Source organism: Pygocentrus nattereri, chromosome 18, assembly GCF_015220715.1.
Source record: "Pygocentrus nattereri isolate fPygNat1 chromosome 18, fPygNat1.pri, whole genome shotgun sequence".
Classification (NCBI taxonomy): Eukaryota; Metazoa; Chordata; class Actinopteri; order Characiformes; family Serrasalmidae; genus Pygocentrus; species Pygocentrus nattereri.
The window spans coordinates 18,741,932-18,764,104 of record NC_051228.1 but is presented as its reverse complement, the minus strand read 5'-3'; the positions used below and the strand labels follow the sequence as shown (position 1 = coordinate 18,764,104).

The 22,173-nt window shown below is 40.8% G+C and overlaps 1 protein-coding gene across 1 annotated transcript in view; it reads right to left on the bottom strand.

The window, feature by feature from the left end:
- The window catches only part of gfra2b (GDNF family receptor alpha 2b), a 107,614-nt gene that overhangs the window by 9,091 nt on the left and 76,350 nt on the right, over positions 1-22,173 (bottom strand). Inside the window, exons 5-7 of the mRNA XM_017711204.2 lie at positions 16,017-16,126; positions 13,416-13,556; positions 11,273-11,460 (exon numbers count right to left, since the gene is read on the bottom strand). Of these exons, the coding sequence (XP_017566693.1) occupies positions 11,273-11,460; positions 13,416-13,556; positions 16,017-16,126 (439 nt within the window). The remainder of the gene's footprint in view (positions 1-11,272; positions 11,461-13,415; positions 13,557-16,016; positions 16,127-22,173) is intronic.

Genomic DNA, 22,173 nt, shown 5'->3' with positions numbered 1-22,173 from the left:
TGTCCATGTTTTTTTTTGCATGATGAAATGGTTCTTTAGCTTGATAGAGAATGTTTTCTATATAGCACCAAAAAGGGTTCTTCTATTGCAATAAGCTTGATGTCATAACAACAGAGAACCCTCTTTTGTGCTATATAGAACCTTTTCCAAAAAGATTTTATACAGAACCATCTACAGCACATTCTCCATCAATCTGAGTAACCCTTTCATTATGCAAAGAAGCCTTTGACCGTGCAACGGGTTCTTTGAGTGTTCAGGGTTCTACATAGAACTATTTTCTTTACCCATGAAGGACCATCTGTTTTAAGTGTGCACTGTAGAACCTCTAAAGACCTATGAAGTGAAACCTGTGTTCATTGTAAGTATATGCATCTTCTTAATAAAGATCAGTCCCCAAAAAAACCTATATTTTACATGTTAATTTAATTTAATTTTATATGACCTTTATATTATTTTACCATGGTGTTTTATGTGTTAAAGGCAGCTATAATTAATAATTTTAATAATTTTACATGACCATAAACAGGTCATATATATATATATATGAGATCCATTCTGATTAGCCCTCTCCTTGGATCACCACCTTATCGTGGTGGAGGGGTTTGCGTGCTTGAATGATCTTAGGAGCTATGTTGTCTGGAGCAAAAGCTCCTGGTAGGGTCTCCCATGGCAAACTGGTCCTAGGTGACAGGTCAGACAAAGTGTGATCCATAATAACCCCTATGAAGACACAAAAACAGGACTTGTGTACCCTGCCCGGAACAGGGTTACCGGGGCCCCACCCTGGAGCCAGGCCTGGGGGAGGGGCTCGCCAGCGAGCGTCTGGTGGCCGGGCATTTACTCATGGTGCCCGGCCGGGCCCAGCCCGAAGGAGTTACATGAGTCCCTCCTCCCATCGACCCACCACCAATGGGAGGGGCAGTAGTAGGGGTTCGGTGCGTTGTGGATCGGGCAGTGTCCGAAGGCGTGGGCCTTGGCGTTCTGATCCTCGGTTGCTGAAACTGGCTTTTGGAACTTGGAACGTTACCTCACTGGCGGGGAAGGAGCCTGAGTTGGTGCACGAGGTTGATAGATACCGGCTAGATATAGTCGGGCTCACCTCAACAAACAGCTTGGGCTCTGGGTCCAATCTCCTTGAGAGGGGCTGGACTTTATTCTTTTCTGGAGTTGCCCATGGTGTGAGGCGGCGGGCAGGTGTGGGCTTTCTCATAGCCCCTCGACTCGGTGCCTGTATGTTGGGGTTTTCTCCGGTGGACGAGAGGGTAGCTTCCCTACGCCTTCGGGTTGGGGAACGGGTCCTGACTGTTGTCTGTGCTTATGCACCGAACAGCAGTTCAGAGTACCCAGCCTTCTTAGAGTCCTTGGGAAGGGTGCTTGAAAGTGCTCCTCCTGGAGACTCTATTGTCCTACTGGGGGACTTCAACGCTCACGTGGGCAATGACAGTGAGACCTGGAGGGGTGTGATTGGGAGGAATGGCCTCTCTGATCTGAACTCGAGTGGTGTTCAGTTTTTGGACTTCTGCGCAAACCACAGTTTGTCCATCACGAACACCATGTTTGAACACAAGGATGTCCATAAGTGCACATGGCACCAGGACACCCTAGGCCGCAGTTCAATGATTGACTTTGTAGTCGTGTCATCGGATTTGCGGCCATGTGTTTTGGACACTCGTGTAAAGAGAGGAGCTGAGCTGTCAACTGATCACCACCTGGTGGTGAGTTGGATCAGGTGGTGGGGGAAGATGCCGGTCAGACCAGGCAAGCCCAAACGCATAGTGAGGGTTTGCTGGGAACGTCTAGCAGAAGAACCTGTCAGATTGATCTTCAACTCACACCTCCGTCAGAACTTTGACCAGATATCGGGGGAGGTGGGGGACATTGACTCAGAATGGGCCATGTTCCGTTCCTCCATTACTGAAGCGGCTGACTGTAGCTGTGGCCGTAAGGTAGTTGGTGCCTGTCAGGGCGGTAATCCTCGAACCCGGTGGTGGACACCCCAGGTGAGAGATGCCGTCAAGCTGAAGAAGGAGTCCTACCGGGCATGGTTGGCCTGTGGGACACCAGAGGCAGCTGGCAGGTATTGACAGGCCAAGCGATCTGCGGCTTCAGTTGTTGCCAAGGCGGGAGTTTGGTGAGGCCTTGGAAAGTGACTTTAAGTTGGCTCCGAAAAGATTCTGGCAAACCGTCAGGCGACTCAGAAGGGGAAAGCAGTGTGCCACTAGCACTGTATATAGTGGAGATGGTGTGCTGCTGACTTCGACTGAAGACGTCATTGGGCGGTGGAAGGAATACTTTGAGGACCTTCTCAATCCCACCGACACGTTCTCCAGTGAGGAGGCTGAGTCTGGGGACATGGGAATAGGCTTGTCCATTACTGAGGCCGAAGTCGCTAAGGTAGTTAAGAAGCTCCTTGGTGGCAAGGCTCCAGGGGTGGATGAGATCCGCCCTGAGTTCCTCAAGGCTCTGGATGTTGTGGGGCTGTCTTGGCTGATACGCCTTTTCAACATTGCGTGGACATCGGGGGTGGTGTCACTGGATTGGCAGACTGGGGTGGTGGTGCCTCTTTTTAAAAAAGGGGACCGGAGGGTGTGTTCCAACTACAGGGGAATCACACTCCTCAGCCTCCCTGGCAAGGTCTATGCAGGGGTACTGGAGAAGAGAGTCCGGATTATAGTCGAACCTCGGATCCAGGAGGAACAGTGCGGGTTCCGCCCTGGTCGTGGAACACTGGACCAACTCTTCACCCTCTCCAGGATTCTGGAGGGTTCATGGGAGTTTGCCCAACCAGTCCACATGTGCTTTGTGGATCTGGAGAAGGCATTCGACTGTGTTCCCCGGGGTATTCTGTGGGAGGTGCTACGGGAGTACGGGGTACATGGCTCTTTGCTACGAGCCATTCAGGCCCTGTACAAACAAAGCTGGAGTTTGGTTCGCATAGCCGGCAGTAAGTCAGACTCGTTCCCAGTGAGAGTTGGACTCCGTCAGGGCTGCCCTTTGTCACCGATTCTATTCATAATTTTTATGGATAGAATTTCTAGGCGCAGTCAAGGGATGGAGGGTGTCCGGTTTGGTGACCTCAGGGTCACATCGCTGCTGTTTGCAGATGATGTGGTCCTATTGGGGACATCAGGCCGCGAACTTCAGCTTTCGCTGGATTGGTTTGCAGCCGAGTGTGAAGCGGCTGGGATGAGAATCAGTACCTCTAAATCTGAGACCATGGTTCTCAGGCGGAAAAGGGTGGAGAGCCCTCTCTGGGTCGGGGATAGGCTCTTGCCTCAAGTGGAGGAGTTCAAGTATCTCGGGGTCTTGTTCACGAGTGATGGTACAAGGGAGCGGGAGATTGACAGGCGGATTGGTGCTGGGTCAGCAGTGATGCAGGCTCTGTACCGGTCTGTTGTGGTAAAGAAAGAGCTGAGCCATAAGGCAAGGCTCTCGATTTACCGGTCGATCTACATTCCCACCCTCACCTATGGTCATGAGCTTTGGGTAATGACCGAAAGAATAAGATCGCGAATACAAGCGGCCGAAATGAGTTTCCTCCGCAGGGTGTCTGGACTCTCCCTTAGAGATAGGGTGAGAAGTTCAGTCATCCGGGAGGGACTCGGAGTAGAGCCGCTGCTTCTTCACGTCGAGAGGAGCCAGCTGAGGTGGTTCGGGCATCTGGTTAGGATGCCTCCTGGACGCCTCCCTCGGGAGGTGTCACAGGTGAGTCCACCTGGGAGGAGACCCCGGGGAAGACCCAGGACACGCTGGCGCGACTATATCACCCAGCTGGCCTGGGAGCACCTCGGAATCCACCTTGGAGAGCTGGCGGAAGTGGCTGGGGAAAGGGAGGTCTGGGCTTCATTGCTTAGGATGCTGCCCCCGCGACCCGAACCCCGGACAAGCGGAAGATAATGCATGGATGGATGGATGGGCATTCTGATTAGCTCTCCTGAATTGTGTCTCATTCATCATTCAAAAAACAGACTAAAACAGTCTTCCTAACTCCAGCATAAGTGGGTGGGGCTAAACTACAGTAGGCATAATGTACTGTTTATTGCTTTGGCTTTAGTGATATCACAAATAGGTTGTTTTTGCAGCATAGTTTCCATATATGAAGTGCATGGTCTGGGGAGAGAATGGTGTGTTCTTTCACAGTGTTTACATACTACGGTAAGCTGTTCTTATTGCAAAAAAGCTACAAAAATGTGTTTTTTTTTCATTTTTGTTGACACTTTAATGCTAACAGTCAAGAGCATAGTTTGGTTCCAGATTTGCAGCCCTCAAATAATATTTTCCGAGAGAAACTCTAGGACTGCACAATATCGACATAAAATGTGATGTCTGAGAAAACTGTTGATATTTTATTATTCATATTTTAGCCTGGTTTTATTCTCCTCACTCAGTAATGACACTTTTATTTAAACAAAAATGCAGCTATTAAACTGTGCACCATGATGCAGATTTGTTGTGACTGTGAAAATGAGAAAAGTCATGATATGTTCAGGATTTATACAAGCTAGATCAGCTGTGTGTGTATGCTTTGTTTCGGTTCTACTTAAAACTATCATTTTTATATAGAACCATCTGATGCACTACAACCACAAGACAAAATTAATTGCCATGAGAAACACCAAAGCCCCTCTCTCAAATATGTATATCCACCAATACAGCACTCATAAATGTGTAAAGCGAACTCTTAACAATACATTTTAACAAAGTCTAAATAAATAAACTTAAAAGTGGTCTGTCTACTTACATATATAACCCAAAAGCAAATCCAGCAATATTTATAATCCAAATACATATATCCACCGATAATTACAACCAAAATGCATATATCCACTGATATTTACAACCAAAATGCATATATCCACTGATATTTACAACCCAAATGCATATATCCACCAATATTTACAACCCAAATGCATATATCCACCAATATTTACAACCCAAATGCATATATCCACTGACATATACAACCCAAATGCATATATCCACTGACATATACAACCCAAATGCGTATATCCACCAATATTTACAACTCAAATGCATATATCCACTGACATATACAACCAAAATGCATATATCTACTGACATATACAACCAAAATGCATATATCCACTGATATTTACAACCAAAATGCATATATCCACTGATATTTACAACCCAAATGCGTATATCCACCAATATTTACAACCCAAATGCGTATATCCACCGACATTTACAACCCAAATGCATATATCCACCGATATTTACAACCCAAATGCATATATCCACCAATATTTACAACTCAAATGCGTATATCCACCAATATTTACAACCCAAATGCATATATCCACCGATATTTACAACCCAAATGCATATATCCACCGATATTTACAACCCAAATGCGTATATCCACCGATATTTACAACCCAAATGCGTATATCCACCGATATTTACAACCCGAATGCGTATATCCACCGATATTTACAACCCAAATGCGTATATCCACCGATATTTACAACCCAAATGCGTATATCCACCGATATTTACAACCCAAATGCATATATCCACCGATATTTACAACCCAAATGCGTATATCCACCGATATTTACAACCCAAATGCGTATATCCACCGATATTTACAACCCAAATGCATATATCCACCAATATTTACAACCCAAATGCATATATCCACCAATATTTACAACCCAAATGCATATATCCACCAATATTTACAACCCAAATGCGTATATCCACCGATATTTACAACCCAAATGCATATATCCACCGATGTTTACAACCCAAATGCATATATCTACCGATATTTACAACCCAAATGCATATATCCACCGATATTTACAACCAAAATGCGTATATTGGGAAGTATATCATCAGGCTCCAACCACAGTACTTCACAACACAGTCCAGTAAGTGGTGGTAATGCACCTGATAACTGGTTTGCCATCTGCCAACAAAATCCAGAAAAAGAAGACAAACAACTCAGGCCCTTTCACTATTCTTGGAGGGAAGTCAGGAGGCAGCTGCTGCACTGAGGTGAATACAAAACAAACATGCTAATGTTATCTCTCAGATATGTTTTTTTTAGGGAGAGTCTGGTTCTTCAAAGTAGTTACCATGGAAATAGGTGTAGTGGAACCATAGAAATAGGTATAACATAAGCATTGAAATAGGTGTAGCGTAACCATGGAAATAGGTATAACATAACCATGGAAATAGGTATAACATAACCATGGAAATAGGTGTAGCGTAACCATGGAAATAGGTATAACATAACCATGGAAAGATTTGTAGTGTAACCATGGAAATAGGAATAACCATGGAAATAGGTGTAGTGTAACCATGGAAATGAGGGTAGCAAAACCATGAAAAAGATGTAGCATAACATGAGCATAGGTGTAACATAACCATGAATATGGGGGTAACATAACCATAGAAAGGGGTTTTATTGTAGCCCCTGAAAGAGGTGTAACATAACCATGGAGATAGGTGTGGTGCAACCATGAAAATGGTTCAAACTTTTTCTAAGAAAAAGAAACATTCTAAGAAAAAAATTCTAAGAAACATTCAGTATTGTGGGTTCAAACTTTTTTGTCTGGCGATGACAATGTATATTAGAGAAAAGTGAAATGTGGTGTAAGAACAGCAGCTTGTGAAATCCCTGAATCCACCAACAAGCTGCTTAGATACAGCAGGAAGCCGAAGCAAGCTGTTTCTTAGCAGCGCTGGTCCAGAATGTGCATCAGAAATATAACACCTAGGAAGTTCCTTCTCTTTAGAGTGGCAGTAGATCTGCTCCGTGCTTTTGAGCTCTGTCTGCATGAAAAGCAATTTATTAGCTAATCCGTGTTTTTAAGCGGCTTCGGCTCAGACGTACAGCATTGAGTGCAGCTTTTTGTTTTTTTTGTTTTTGTCAGCCACGTTGAGCTCGGGGGGCTTGTTTCTTGGCAGTTTATTAATCTCTGTGTATGAAAGCAACAAAATTACCAAAAATGCCAAAGATTATCGGTGGAGTCACACGAGATGTGACCGCTTTAATTTGAGTTTCTGCCATTAGTACTTAGAGGTGCTCTAAAGTCTATCTCAGAGTGCTTCATCTGTGGCCTTTTGATTGCTTCCTGCACTTCTGAGCTGAGAAGCTTTCACCTCCACAATGCTGAGCGAGTGAACATCCACCTACCCGCTCCACTTCTGACACGCAATCTCACTCTTCCTGTAAAAAATGCTGTGGCATTTTACGGCAGAAAAACATCACATTTATAAAGTGGATAGTTTTTTTATGCATTGGCAGTATTATGATGTTAATTCATGAAGAGAGAGGCGGAGGGTAAAAGCTGCCGTTACGAGCAGCGAGTTGTGCCATAGAGATATCTGAGCAGAATATTGATGACTCATGCATAATATTTCACATTCTTTGCTCTATTCATGAGCTTTGCTTCTCCCAGAGGATGCACACCTTCCCATCTGAAAATGGATTCAGATGCACAAACATGAATCTGCTTTTAAATATTATCAAAACATCATGTTCTTCCCAGATGGCAACATTTCACTCCACAAAAGAAAATGGACGCAATATCGTTATAGCTATAGTTTGGGTGAATTATTAACCTACAGACTGGTCCATATCAGGGACAGGTGAGCAGAGAGACATTCCTTCGTGCAGTTCATAGATAGATTGATAGATAGACAAACATGTCATGCTGCTGCTATTTTAACTCTTGCTTCACCAGGCTGATAGTTCATTCAGATGCTGGACCCCATACACTGTTAGACATGAAGGTTCTGTTGGTACTTTTTTCTTTATCAAGCCACAAACAATGTACACATTCCCTCAAGATACAAGGTACAAGAGTGGGTTTTAAAGTGCAATTGTGCACTTTAAATACATTTTTCCCGATGAAAAGTGCATATTTATACCTTTTAATAACCTAACATTTTAAAACAGAACAGTAAGATAGAAAGCCTGGAGACGAGATGGGGTGTGTGGAGTCAATACAACTTAGAACATATGATTTCAATGAATTATGATACAATTATGTTCCCTGACTAAAAGTACTGAGATTTTCCCTTGAGAGTCCCACCCCAGTGACAAGAGGGGCACTGCTCCAGTGACAGTTTACTACAGGGTTTAATGTTCAAACAAACCAAATGAGGTTTTAAGAAAACACTCAAACAAAATTCTTATGCTAGTTTGTGCTAATTTTCGATGATGATACTATACTAGATACTAGACTATATTTGTGTCATTTAAATCCAGCCACAGTGCCTCAGACTGATAACAAATGTACTTCTTTTATAAAATGAAGATACTTTACAGCATCTTTTTTGTATTTCAAGAAATCTTATGAAGTTAAATGTTCTCACCATGTCGGCAGATGATTTAGCTTTGATTCAAGATCCTTTTTTCTTGACTTGTTTTTAGTTTTCTTCTTTATTGACAATGATTTCAACATAAAATGCAGCTTGACGTGCTTCACAACATAAAGTAATAAAACTACAATACAGTAAAAACAATAACAATGACCCTGTTTACATCTTAACCACTAAACTGTGAATTTTAATGAAATTTCGGTGGAATTACCCTCTGATGTCATCACAAGGCCACATCTCTCAAATTCCACTGTGATCCACTGAAGCGGAAATCTCCTGAGTTTTGTCCATCATGGACAGGCAAAGCAGATCATCCATAAATCTATATGAGCTGATCTGCAGGTGATTCAGTTGCTGAAACAGTCCCACTGAACCCAGCAGTGAAGACGTCTACAAACACACATTTTGTAAACTGAATTATAAGCTCAGTTTACAGCATCAAAGTATAGTTTTGACGAAATCACCTGGTTTATTCCAGCATTATGGACTTTGCTTGTGCTTCACTTGGTGGAACTGTTTTGGATGTGTGCATGTTTCTTAGCAGGTGTCTAGTTTTCTCTTTTATGTTTGTACCACACATACATGCACTCAGGGCAGTTCACAAGACTGCTTAAGGAGCAAGAAAGAAATATGCCACTTTTCTCCAAAAATGACCAATTACGTAAAAAAACAGCAGTACACAGAAAATTGCTCAGCCAATAATGTGAAGTAGCAAGTAAAGGACTGGACTTCTTCAGAAAATAAATAAATATATTCGCTGGCTGTTGTAATACAAAAGGGGAAATGGTTTTAGACGTCAAGAGGCCCAAATAAGTAACATTATGTACAGCATTAATCAAAACTAATCAAAACTTTGGAAGCCCCTGATTAAATGTACGATGACTTTTCATGATCTCATTATTTATTATTAATAATTTTAATGATCTCATTATTAATTATTATTTCATGATCTTAATCTGTGTGCAGTGTGATGTAATTGCCCAGGTTTACCTAATTCAGGGCCTCTGATGAACCTCTTTTCATTTTTCTTTAAAGATATTTGTTTACATAGGCTCCACCCACCCACCCACCCATCAATCATTTTGATTTCTTGACAACAACTGGATTTATTCCAAACATCAGCTCTGACGCTGATTGGTGGCTGTATCGGGTGCATTTGGCTGAGAAGTTAGATCTCATTTATCAAAGCAGGCATAGAGCATGTGCTATGTCTGTGCATAAAACCTGGTAGTATGCACTAGATAAATGGCATCAGATGTGTGTATGTACAGCTGTGCACAGTGAATGATGATAAATCCTACAATGCCCTGCTCCTGCACAGCCAGGCTTATTTACGTAAAGAAGCACCCACAAAAGACCATGTAAGGTTTAAAAAGTCCTATGTGTCCCATAAAGCAAATGAAAAGCTGAAACTTTCAATTTCATATATAAAACTTAAATATGAACATTTAAGAACTTAATAATTAATAATTAAATTGAAATCATTTCAGTTCCACATTGTTTCTTTTTGACAGTTCGATTAGAGCTGACTGAATTTGTGAATTGAATTAGAACAGAACGTAATGCTAGAGCATGCTAGAACTTAATTGTAAGTAAAACCAAATTTAGAATGTTAGAATTTAATTAATTTTAATGTTATAAATTTATTTCTAGTACAACCTCATTTCCAAAAATGTTGGGACGCTGTGCAGAATGTAAATTGAAATAGGATGCAATGATGAGGAAATCATGTAAGCCAATTCTACAAAGACAACATATCAAATGTTGAAACTGAGAAATTTTATTGTTTTTTAAAAAATATATGGCTATTTTGAATTTCATGTAGTGTAGATGATGAAAAGCTAAATTTCTTCACTATTTGATGTTGAGAAACATTATTTTCGAATTGTTACACTTTTGCCCGTGCAGCCTTTCACAGTGTGATGAAGCCCTCATCATCTTTACTTCTGAAAGACTGTCTGTCATGCCTTTTTTATACCCAATTATGTTAATGACCTGTTGTCAATCAATCAGCACCCGTTTGCTCCTCATCTATATGCTGTAAAACATCTGATTTGGAGTGTTTTTGGGATTTAGATTGTTGAGAAAAATTGATTTTGTTCAGTTAAACTAGTTTTATTTGACTATTGTATTTCTTGTTTTTCTCCTTATTATTAGTGGTAATACTTGTGGTTTCCGGTGATTGCTAATGAAATTCATTAAGATACGTTTAAATGAGCATATGTTACTTGTCCCCCTTAGAAAAGACCACCTGCCTGCTATGGTATCCCAGGTGGTTGCTACAGTGTTTCTAGGTTGATTGCTAGGATATTGCTAGGTGGTTGCTCTCATATCCCAGGTGATCTCTAGCATTTTGAAAGGTGGTTGCTAGGGTGTTGCAAAGTAGTTGCTTTAGTATCCCAGTTGATTGCTAGAATGTGGCTAGGTGGTTGCTGTGGTATCCCAGGTGGTTGCTAGGCTGTTTGCTATGGTTGCCTACGTGGTAAATAGAGTGTTGCTAATGGACTGGTATCAACATGACATAAGCTGGTGCACAAATTTTTGCACCTATTTTATTTCAATGGGAAAAATTGTCATTTAACTATGATTGTATAAAAACTGTATGTCAAAAAGCTGCAACAAGCACCCCATTCCTGAATAGACAGAACATTCCTGTATTAGAATGGTGTTGATATCTCCAAAACTGTGGGACGAGTTAGCAGAAGAAGAGAAAGAAGAAGAAGAAGAAGAAGAAGAAGAAGAAGAAGAAGAAGAAGAAGAAGAAGAAGAAGAAGAAGAAGAAGAGGAATACACTGTTGGACAACTAATTAGTTAATAAGGTTGAGCCAAGTATGGTAGATGAGGCAAAAGTATGCAGGGTATTCAGGACTGTGACTGGGAAGCCCTGGTTTAGAGATCTGGGCGAGATACTAACCTTTAGGTTTGCACAGGTGGAGAAGACACATGCGCTGTCCACAGGTTTGATGTCATTGGAGCTGATGACGGGTTTGGTGATGATGGCAGGCTGCAGGTTGGGTCGCTCTGATGGAACCACAGACTGAGACTCAGTGATGGGGAGGAAACCAGCATCAGCACCGTAACCAAATGCCTGGATAGCATTTCCTACACATGAAAAACCAAAAAAGATTAATGATGCAAAGAGGGGCAGATAGATGGATAGTTGGATGGATGAAGAAATAAAAGAATGTTTTGATGGATAAATTTGTAAATGAATAGATATGCAGATGGAAGGATGGATGAGTAGATTGTGGAAATATATGCAGATAGGTAAATACGTAGACATGGATGGATGAACGGGTCCATAAGATGAATAGACATATAGATGGATAAATAGACAGTTGCTGTTGCTACAAAACCTCATATCTCACAATGGTACCTTTCCAAGATAAGAAAAAAATGCTTTTCCCTTTAATGTACATTAATGGAACAAAATCATTTGGTCCATTTCTATCGGTCCATTTAGTACAGCTGCTGTTTTACAATTATGTAAATAAATAAATAAACATGAATAAAAGGAGATAAAACAATATTTATTTATGTATTTATTTTTTATATAACTTCTCCATGCTCAAGGTCTCTCATTAAATCAATGATAGAACAAGATGGAACAGATAAAAGACAGGAAAAGCAGGTATTAGAGTAAAAAAGATAAACAAGCAGACTAACATCCAACAGAAGAAAACCGTATAAATGCAGGCAAAGGATGCAAATGGAATGGCACAGCAGCACTAGCAAAGGCTCACAAAGAGTAAGAGAAAACTTTTTAAAAGGCCCATATTCTGTATTTTTCTTGCATAATATGGGCAAAAGTATTGGGACCCCTATGCATTACACCTACAGGAGCTTTTATGACATCCCATAGACATTAATATGGAGTTGGTCCCCCTCTGCAGCTATAACAGCTTCCACTCTTCTGAGAAGCTTCCTACAAAATTTTGTAGTGTGTCTGTGGGAATTTTTGTCCATGCATCCAAAACAGCATTTGTGAGGTCTTTACACTACTTCCTTCCGATGCTCACATTGTGCATTTTGATCTTAGGCTTGTGTGCAGCTGCTCGGCCATGAAAACCCATTTCGTGAAGCTCCTGATATGCAGGTTTTTACTGATGTTGCTTCCAGAGGTCGCCTGGAACTCTTTAGTGAGTGATTAAACAGAGGATAGACACTATGCTCTTCAGCACTCATTGGCCTCACTCTGCATGTCTGCGTGGTCTACTGCTTTGTGGCTGAGCTGTTGTTGCTCCAAGATGCTTCCATTTCAATAATAGTGCTTACAGTTGTCTGGGGCAGATCTAGCAGGACAGAAATTTCACAACTGACTCGTAGCAGAGGTGGCATCCTATCACAATATGACGTTTAAAGTCACTGAGCTCTTCAGTATGACCCACTCTACTGCCAGTGTTTGTCTATCAAGACTGCAAGGCTAAGTGCTTAATTTTAACTACCTATTAGTAATGGGTGTGGATGAAACAACTGAGGTCAATAATTAGGAGGGATGTCCAAATACTTTTGTCTATATAGTGTTTTTTTCTCATTACGTTTTCCCACCTAAAGACATACGTAAAGACAGTTTATGTTCCAAAACCAGTAGTGATTAATTACTATGTATATGTGAGTGAGCTCTGTTCTGAATGGGTGTGCCTCATTCATGTAGCTGTCCATTCTGAAACACTTCTCGTAACTTCTTATAGCATGAATGGGTGGAGCTAAACTAGTCTGAACATTGAATTTATAACAGGCTGTTATGGGAGCAGGACTACATGGACTGGAAAGTGAAGGGTTATTTTTTTAAAACTTTACCAGTGTTTATATATTACATCAAACTGTTTGGTTTCAAGGATGTGGGCCCTTTAAGGATCTGAAGGATAAGACGAGAGTTTAGAAGCTGAAAAGTGAAAGTCTATAAAGGGGAATAGGCAGTTTGAGGGCTGAGTGTAATGGAAGATGGGACTTTTCTCATTACTGTGTTATTTAGCTTGATTTAGTGCGGATGTTTGTTCAGCAGCGTGTGTCATGAGGTGATCGTGTGAGAGTTTGCTGCATCAACCCGAACTCACTCAGACACGCGTTCTCTCTGAAGTCTCGCAGGAAAGCCTCACACTCTGTCTCTTGGTTACCACTGCCACGGCAGCTGCACCACGGAGAGATGGTGATGTTGGTGTGGTTCGCGTCAACATAGTTCGGGGTCACATCCGAACCTGAAAGGACCAGACACAAGCTTATGATTTTACATGTCATTTGTGATTTAGTGCGTATGAACTGATGGCCAGGCCAGTCTATGGCCCAATCCCATTGCTTGTTTTCACCCCTACCCCTTGTTTCAAGTGTATCCTTGCCCCTTGGAACTGAATTACAAGGGGTAGTGATTGAAATCTTCCCTATGAAATTTGACGCTCAAATAAAAAAGAACATTACTTCATTAACAGGCTACCAATGGATTTCTGTAGGCAACTCTGACAGTCTGCAGTGATAGCAGAGAAGGATAAAGTTCAATAACCTCACTGCTGGGCTTTAGTTACATTTAGAGTGTCATAGCCCTTCAAACAGAGACAATTATTTATTATCACCCACCCCAAGAAATGAAGCTAAAGTCAGCTATTTCCTGTTTCACCTCAAATGGAGCTGCAGTTACATTCTGGTGCTTCAGGCATCAACACTGCTGGAATATTTAAGGTGGAACAGAAAATTTTGCTAGCTAGTGACCTGGACATTAGCATACTATTATCAATTTGTTGATGCTAGTTATGAAGAAAAGAACCACAAAACATTGAAACAACATTAACTAAAATAACGTGATGGTTTCTTAAGTTTTTAATGGTAAAATTATTTAGATTTGTGGGTTTCTTTGGCCACTTGCGCAGTCATCTTGCCAGCTTTCCTCTTTTTATTTTATAACACTGTGTTTAGAAAAACCTCTGGAAAACCTCTGTTTGGACGGCCATGTAGCCCTAACACTTCGTCCTATCCCCTCTATCTCAACAAAAATGGAGGGTTAAGGGCTAAGTGGTAGGGGCCAGGGTTGAAATGAGGTTGTTGTGAGAATATTCAAAGATTATTCAACCTGATTATGTACAATTTTACTTGTTTGAAGTAATCAAAGTGTCTTATTCCATTGGCAGTTGTTTTGAGAAATAATGCAGATAGTTTGCTCATTTCATCAAATAATGCTTATAGCAAGTTAAATGATTTGCCAATGGAATGAGACTCTGAAATACTTACAACAAGTAACATTGTCTAGAAATAAGCTATATAATGTTGTAATATTCTTACAACAATCTCATAATTATAAAAAAATAGATATATGGACTATATTTAAGATGTTTTCACTTACAAAGCTACGATTTTTTTCCAATGCAGCACCATCTTTAACATCAGAGCAGGTTAGACAAATCTTTATTGCAAATATGATAACTTAGCAAGTGAAAGCATCTCAAATCTGGTCAATTCATGTAATATTTCTCATTATAAGTCTGTTGTTATTAAACTTCTTTGTAGACATGTTACTTGTTTTAAGCAATTTTATCTAAATTATTATCTAAAAGTGCTAATAAATGCTTTTTTGTTGCAGTGTTGTTTTGAGCTCCAGTGTTGTTTAAAGCAGTTTTACACAGTCTCCCTGCCAATGTAGCAAATCAGCAAAAACATGTCAGAGGTTTATTTCTTTAGTTTTAGCACTAGAGCTAAGAAGCTAATGTAGACTGTATCGAAACAATTCACATTTCAAGTTGGCCATTGCTGTTTTTAGCAAAGGTACTCTACTTGGACTTGAAGCTCAGACACTTGAGACTCTACTTGGACTTGGACCTTAAAGACTCAAGACTCTACTTGAACCTAAAACTCAGAGACTCAATGCTCTACTTAAATCTATTTGAACCTCAAAGACTCAAAACTTTACTTGAACCTGGACCTTAGAACCTCCAGACTTTACTTGGACTTGGACCTTAAAGACTCGAGACTCTACTTGGACTGGAACCTCAGAAACTTGAGGCTCTAATTGAACTTAATACTCAGATACTCAAGACTTTACTTCAACCTAGACCTCAAAGACTCAAGACTCTATCTGAACCTGAATCTTAGACACTAAAGATTTTATTTGAACTTGGATCTCAGAGACTTGAGACATTACTTGGACTTGAACCCCAGACACTCAGATTCTACTTAGACTTGGGCCTCAAGAGACTCGAGACTGTGTCTGGACGTAGACCTTAGAGACTTGAGACTCTACTTGAACCTTTGAGACTCAAGACTCTACTTAAACATGAACCTCAGAGAATCTGGACTTGATTTTGGTATCAAACATATTTCGATTGACTGACTGCATATGAGATGAGGGGTAAATTTTGTAAATTTGCTCGAAGCCCATAGCAGGTTGGAGAAAACCTAGTCTGATCCTAAAAACTTTAAAAGGTTTAATTATGAAGAATCCAAATTCCTGCATTATGTAATAAACTTCATTCTAGTAGGTGTCACGCTTAATCAGGAGGCTCAATGTTTTGCTCGGTTCTTTTTATTTGATCATTGATAATGAGGCTTGTTGATAAGCCTGAAATCACTATCTGGCTAAAAGAAGGCAGATAACAATCAGCTCCTCAGTCAGCTCTTTAAACCGATGTAGAAAAGTTATTCTGTGAGTCAGAACCGCATCGGTAATCACTCACCAATGAGTCCGACGTATGACACCAGGCAACCGTGGTAGTTGTCGTTAGGGCAGCTTGTTATTGAGTGTGGAGTCGTCTGGCAGTTCATGTGGAAATCTGCCAATCTGGATCTAAACCAAGAGAACAAACAAACAAACCAATAAATAAATAAATAAATAAATGTAAACAAGTTGTTTATGCACCAAATCGACATAAATCCGTAAATAATCTATCAACCCCTGCTCTCAATATATATCAGCACCCCATCTGTCTTCAGTAAATTGTATGCAATTTTTCACATAATGCATTATGATATCTATCTCTTTTGCTCTCTCTCTCTCTCTCTCTGTCTCTCTCTCTCTCTCTCTCTCCTTATGTATTTCCTCACTGTTGTTTTTCTGTTTACATTTTCTCTCTATTTTCTATTTTTCTCTGTCTCTTTTTTCTCTTTCTCTGGCCATTTGTTTCTTTTTCTCTCTCCTTTTTCTTCTCTCTCTGCATATCTTTCTTTATTTTCTGTTTCTCTCTCTGTCCCCCCCCTCACTCCTGATTCTTGTCCTTCTCTCTCTCTCTCAGTAATCTTCTCTCTGTTTCTCTCTCTCTCTCAGCATTCTTTTCCAACCTTGCTTCCAACAGTAGCACATTTGTGTTTGCAAGAACATGTTTGTGGGCGGGGCCTGGATAGATCTGAATAGATTTTGTGAAACTGCACATATTGGAATCATTTTATTAGTTTATCTGCCACCAAATCTGTTTATATGATTGAAAATGCTGATTCTTCTCAACAGTGCTATATATAAGTCTGTAGCTGCTGTATCTGCTCCAGTTGGCCTTCAGCGCTGAAGATCAAACAGAGAGGAACTCCATCTGTGCTTTTGCTGCAGGAGATGCTCTCTGACCCTCTGAGTGCTCCAAGGATGCAGCTCTTCACTACCAGGCCATTTTCTGTTTGACTGCATACGCTCTCTCACTAACCCCACCAATCTGCCTCAAATGGTCCCCTCCTGGGGATAAATACACACACTCATTTGGCCACAGGCTGCGGCCACTTCACAGCATCTAGCTTCAGGCCTGAAGGAGTAAATAACCCTCTAACGTCTGTAGCATCACATAAATTTTTACAGTAGATATCAGAGTGCAATCACAGGGGACACTGAACGTATAATGAAGGTGCTATATAAACAAAAACTAATATTATACTGCACAGAACTTTATTGTTTCATGTCAACATAAGCCAGTTTAAAAAATTAAATTAGTCTACACGATACCAAAAAGTATAACAAGTAGCATCAAAAACCTGTTTTTGGCTAGCCTTCCCGTCATGACTAGTGGTGACTGTTGTACCTGGAGAGGGGCCAATTCCATATTAATGGCCATAGTTGTGGAATGGGATGTCTAGCAATATCATAAAGGTGTGAGAGTCAGGAGTCCACATACTTATACAGTTACTCATAATTCGTGGCCTCAGTGTTGTAATTACTGTCCTCAATATATTAATTAATGGCCTCGATATAGTAATCTGTGGCCTCAATATAGCAATTTGTTGCCTCAACATATTACTTTGTGGCCTCAATATACTGTATTAGTTAGGCCTCAATAAATGAATTTGTGGATTCGATATAGTAATGAGTGGCCTCAACTGTAATTGTAATTAGTGGGCAAATATAGTAATTAGTGGCCTCAATTTATAAATTCATGGCCTGAATATATTAATTTGTGACCACAAAATATTAGTTTCTCAGTTGCTTGAACATTTTTGTCCAACACATAAAACTAAACAGAGGTTCACAACATGCTTTTTCAAAACACTAAATTCAGGGCACAAAAGTACAGACAATCAGGAGCATTAGCACATCATTATTGTGTTAAAATGTTATGCGGCAAGTCTTTAATATTTTGCCCACAACAAACCAACAGGCCTAGCAATGATCAGAAGTAGCAGGCCACAAAAGCCATGGCCTTTAGCAGCAGACCACAAGCTGTGTTTGTGTGTATCTTCACGGATGGTTTCCTGTCTCAGTGTTCCAGACCTGGCTGTGGTTGCCAGCTCCAGCCTTATCCCTCCCTACTGGGTGTCCATGCCCCCGAACAAAGAGCGGTGTTAATGGCACGCTTTTCTGGCACAGGCAGAAAAGGTCATCTTTTCTGCCCGGCCGTATTGAGATGGAAGTGAATCTTCCTCTGCACTGTTTGTGCTGCTGCTTCATCTCTCGATAAATATGCCACTGACTCACACAGGGGGACGCGGAAAGGTGCAAGAAAATCATCAATTAGGGAGCAGCGGCTGATCAGACGGAGCTTTCTGAGGCGCAACTCTGAAGGCTTTAAGGATTATTAGGCTCTGCTGGATGAATTCCCTTTTCCCGCGGAGCTGAAGCATGTCAGATAGATCTCAGAAATGCAGTGGCAATTTCGCCGAAGAGACTGGAAAATATTCAAGTGCCGTGCACACGCACAACACGCTCATCTACGGCTGCATTTTAAGTGCTGGATGGAGAGCCTCGCTTGCTCTGTTATTTTGCCATCTTGCCTACGTGACCATGAATGTAGCAGCACTGCAAATCAGTCTGCCTGACCCCAAACCGTCAGTCTGTTCCTCATAATATTACACGCACATGCTGCAAAAGCTCAAGCTCTATTGCTGGTTTAATAACCCAGGGGAGATCATGGTGAGCACATTAGTATGTATGAATTTTTAAGAGGAAGAAACACTCACACAAGCAAATAAATAAGCCAATACATTCATAATTATGTTCAATTACAAGCCTGCGGTCAGTTAATGACATATATTATGAGATACTGGTGAACACAGACTTCCAGCGATTGTTTACAGGGCATTTGACGTAATAAAGACTGAGCTGGGAGCAGGAAACATGGCAAACAATGCTACAAAAGCTCTTTAGCTTGCAACCGAGTTTTTAAATGCCTTAATTAACAAATCCCACAGCACTGAAGATGATTTACATCGTTAATTAAGCTGTTGGAGGCTCTGGTGTTTCTGAGCTGATGGTGGCAAAAGGGGTCAATGTGTTAAACACACAAAATCAGCACTAATACAACCTCTGGCTCCAACAGTGCTGATATGCTAACCTTGCTAAACGCATGCAGCTAACCTGAAATCCCTCGGAAAACAGGCGCTCAGTCCATCTCTCCTAAAAAAGAGTGGAAGAAAGCCACATAAGGGGGGTCAATCAGGGTTAATCAGGTTCTCTTGTCAATAGAGAAAAGGGGATTATAGTAAATTAATTGTGGAAAAATGTGCACCAGCTTTCTTTTTTGCATGGAGCTTGCTGAATAATTCATAGCAGATACCAGTGGGGAACTGTTAGGGCCTTCTAGGCCCTCTGAGAAGGCTTGATGATTTAAAAAAAAAGGACAAAAAAGGAACTGATAATACTATTCAATATAATCATGCTTGTTGTATGTAATCTTTGTAAGTATTGTAGTAATATTTTTATTCTATTATTAAATTTTGCTCGGAAACAAAAGGGTTAAATTCACAACATAGAAAATGATCTAATCAGGATTGTTCTCTGCATGGTATCTAGGCAGATACAGCTGAGTGAGCTCTTCCATTGGTTAGGACCTCGGGAGCTGGACTGAAGACTTACACAGTAAAATAGCTACCAACATAATTAGCACATGACCGAGTGATCTACCAGTCAGGCTTAAACATCACTCTAGTCCTTCCGGAGGTTCTACATACATCACTGACTGTGAATGTAAGTTATAGCGGTGACACTTTATTTGAAGGCTACCTACATAAGGACTTCATGACGCATTCATAAGCACTGAATAATGTGTGCATGAAGCACTACTTGAACGGTTCTCGCAACCTGACATAAGATGTTTTATGAAATAAATGACATTGTACTGACATGATATGAATAAACGTTGAACATATTTACAGCACTAAACACATTTAACTAAACAATATACATTAATATTTATGTCAGCACTCTTGAGATGGCATTGTATTGATATCAGGTGAAATATGCCTGGAAACCACCCCCTCTTCCCTCCATGGCATAGATAAGATGATTTATGCAATTATGTATAGTGTTTAGTTAAATGTAACCTTATGTAGGTAGCCTTCAAATAAAGTGTTACCATTATAGCCTAAGCAGGTGTGGATTAGTTGTTAGAATGGAAAACAGTGGCGCCAGATCTACGTCAGAACTCTTTACTGAAAGATACTATTACATGTAAGCTCAGATTTCTTTTCATTTCTGTTACAAGCTTCAGATTAATGACTTTTACAAGTTTCAAGTGTTTGTTTTTAATTGCTTAGCTTAGCACTAACATACAACTAGAATACCTATAGGAGTGCTATAGGAAGTGACATTGGTCAAGTTTTTTGTCCTAGTTTTGAGATTTATAGCCTGAGGTAATGCCTAGCTCTAAAAGGCATGTTTCACCACTGCTAACCAGTCATAAAGGAGCAAAAAGACGTTTCCTTCTTTCCCTTATGAAACAACTGGCACGGCAATGTTCTTGGAATTGTATGCTAACACCTATCAACCTATAACATATAACCTGTATAATGCACCCTGGTGTTGTGGAGAGGCAATCACACTTCACTTATTCTCCTCAGTAGAACGACGGTCTGTGGCTGTGTAATCAGCATCACTGAAAGATGTGGGAGTCAGAGGAAAGTTACTGGTAACCAATAGAAATGCCTGTTTTTGGATTCTGCGATATCTGGCACAGCTGTTCTTATAACCAGTTTAGACAGTAACGGTTTCTAATCAGCATGCGACAGCTACCATCAACGCATCAAGCAGAGTTACATACTATTTGTTTGAAATCAAGCTGTTTCTGACTTCAAATCTAAATCATTCTCTTTGCTCCTACTTGCAGTTGAAGCTGACGTTACTGAGAAAGAGTCTGAGAGAAATGCAGCTTAACCAGTTATTTACGCTTTCTGATGAAGACTGAATATTACATTAACACTGAGCACTACAATATGGAAACTAGTGTTGTGTATAAGCGTTCACTTAGTAGTGGAGCGCAGGAAACATCCTAACATGAGGCACAATTTAACACAGAGTTTTTACTATATTGAAGAAAGTCAAGCAGCAAAGGAGGATTATTGTGTTATTTTACCTAGGAATCTAGTTCTGCTGTGGAGCAGCAGCTCAGCAGCGGTGGAGAGATTATTCAGGCCTGATTCTCACCCCAAACAGAGCCAGAGTCAATGATGAGGATTTTGAAGCTAAAGTGTTGCTGAAGTTTAGTAAAGACTCTGAATGTGAATGTCTGTAAATACACCGATCAGACATAACATTATGAGCACCACCTTGTTTCTATGCTCACTGTCCATTTTATCAGCTCCACTTACTATATAGGTGCACTTTGTAGTTCTACAGTTACAGACTGTAGTCCATCTGTTTCTCTGCATACTTTGTTAGCCCCCTTTTACCCTGTTTTTGGTCCCCCATGGACCCTCACTGAGTAGGTACTCTTTGGGTAGTGGATCATTCTCAGCACTGCAGTAACACCGATATGGTGGTATTGTGTTAGTGTGTGTTGTGCTGGTACCAGTGGATAAGACACAGCAGTGCTGCAGGAGTTTTTAAACACTGTCCACTCACTGTCCACTCTCTGTCAACACACCTGTGTTGTTGGTTGACCTTGTAGATGTAAAGCCATAGATGATAGCTAATCGTCTGCTGCACAGTTTGTGTTGCTCATCCTCTAGTCATTCAGTCCGTCACAGGATGCTGCCCACAGGACGCTTTTGGCTGGATATTTTTGGTTGGTGGACTATTCTCAGTCCAGCAGTGACACTGAGGTGTTTAAAAACTCTAGCAGCACTGCTGTGTCTGATCCACTCGTACCAGCACAACACACCACTACCACGTAAGTATTACTGCAGTGCTGAGAATGATCCTCCACCCAAATAGTACCTGCTCTGTGAGGGTCCATGGGCCCCATTCACCACTGAAGAACATGGTGAATGGGGGCTAACAAAGTTAAGTGGAGCTGATAAAATGGACAATGAGCGTAGAAACAAGGAGGTGCTCATAATGTTATGATCAGTGTATCTTGCTGAAATGTTTAAATTGGAGCAGTTTTATTTCAACAGTTGACAACACTGCACAAAATTCTCTGCTTTGTATTCAGTTATTTTTGTTGATTTTTGTGAGGAAAAACCTGGAATGATTGATTTGTGTTG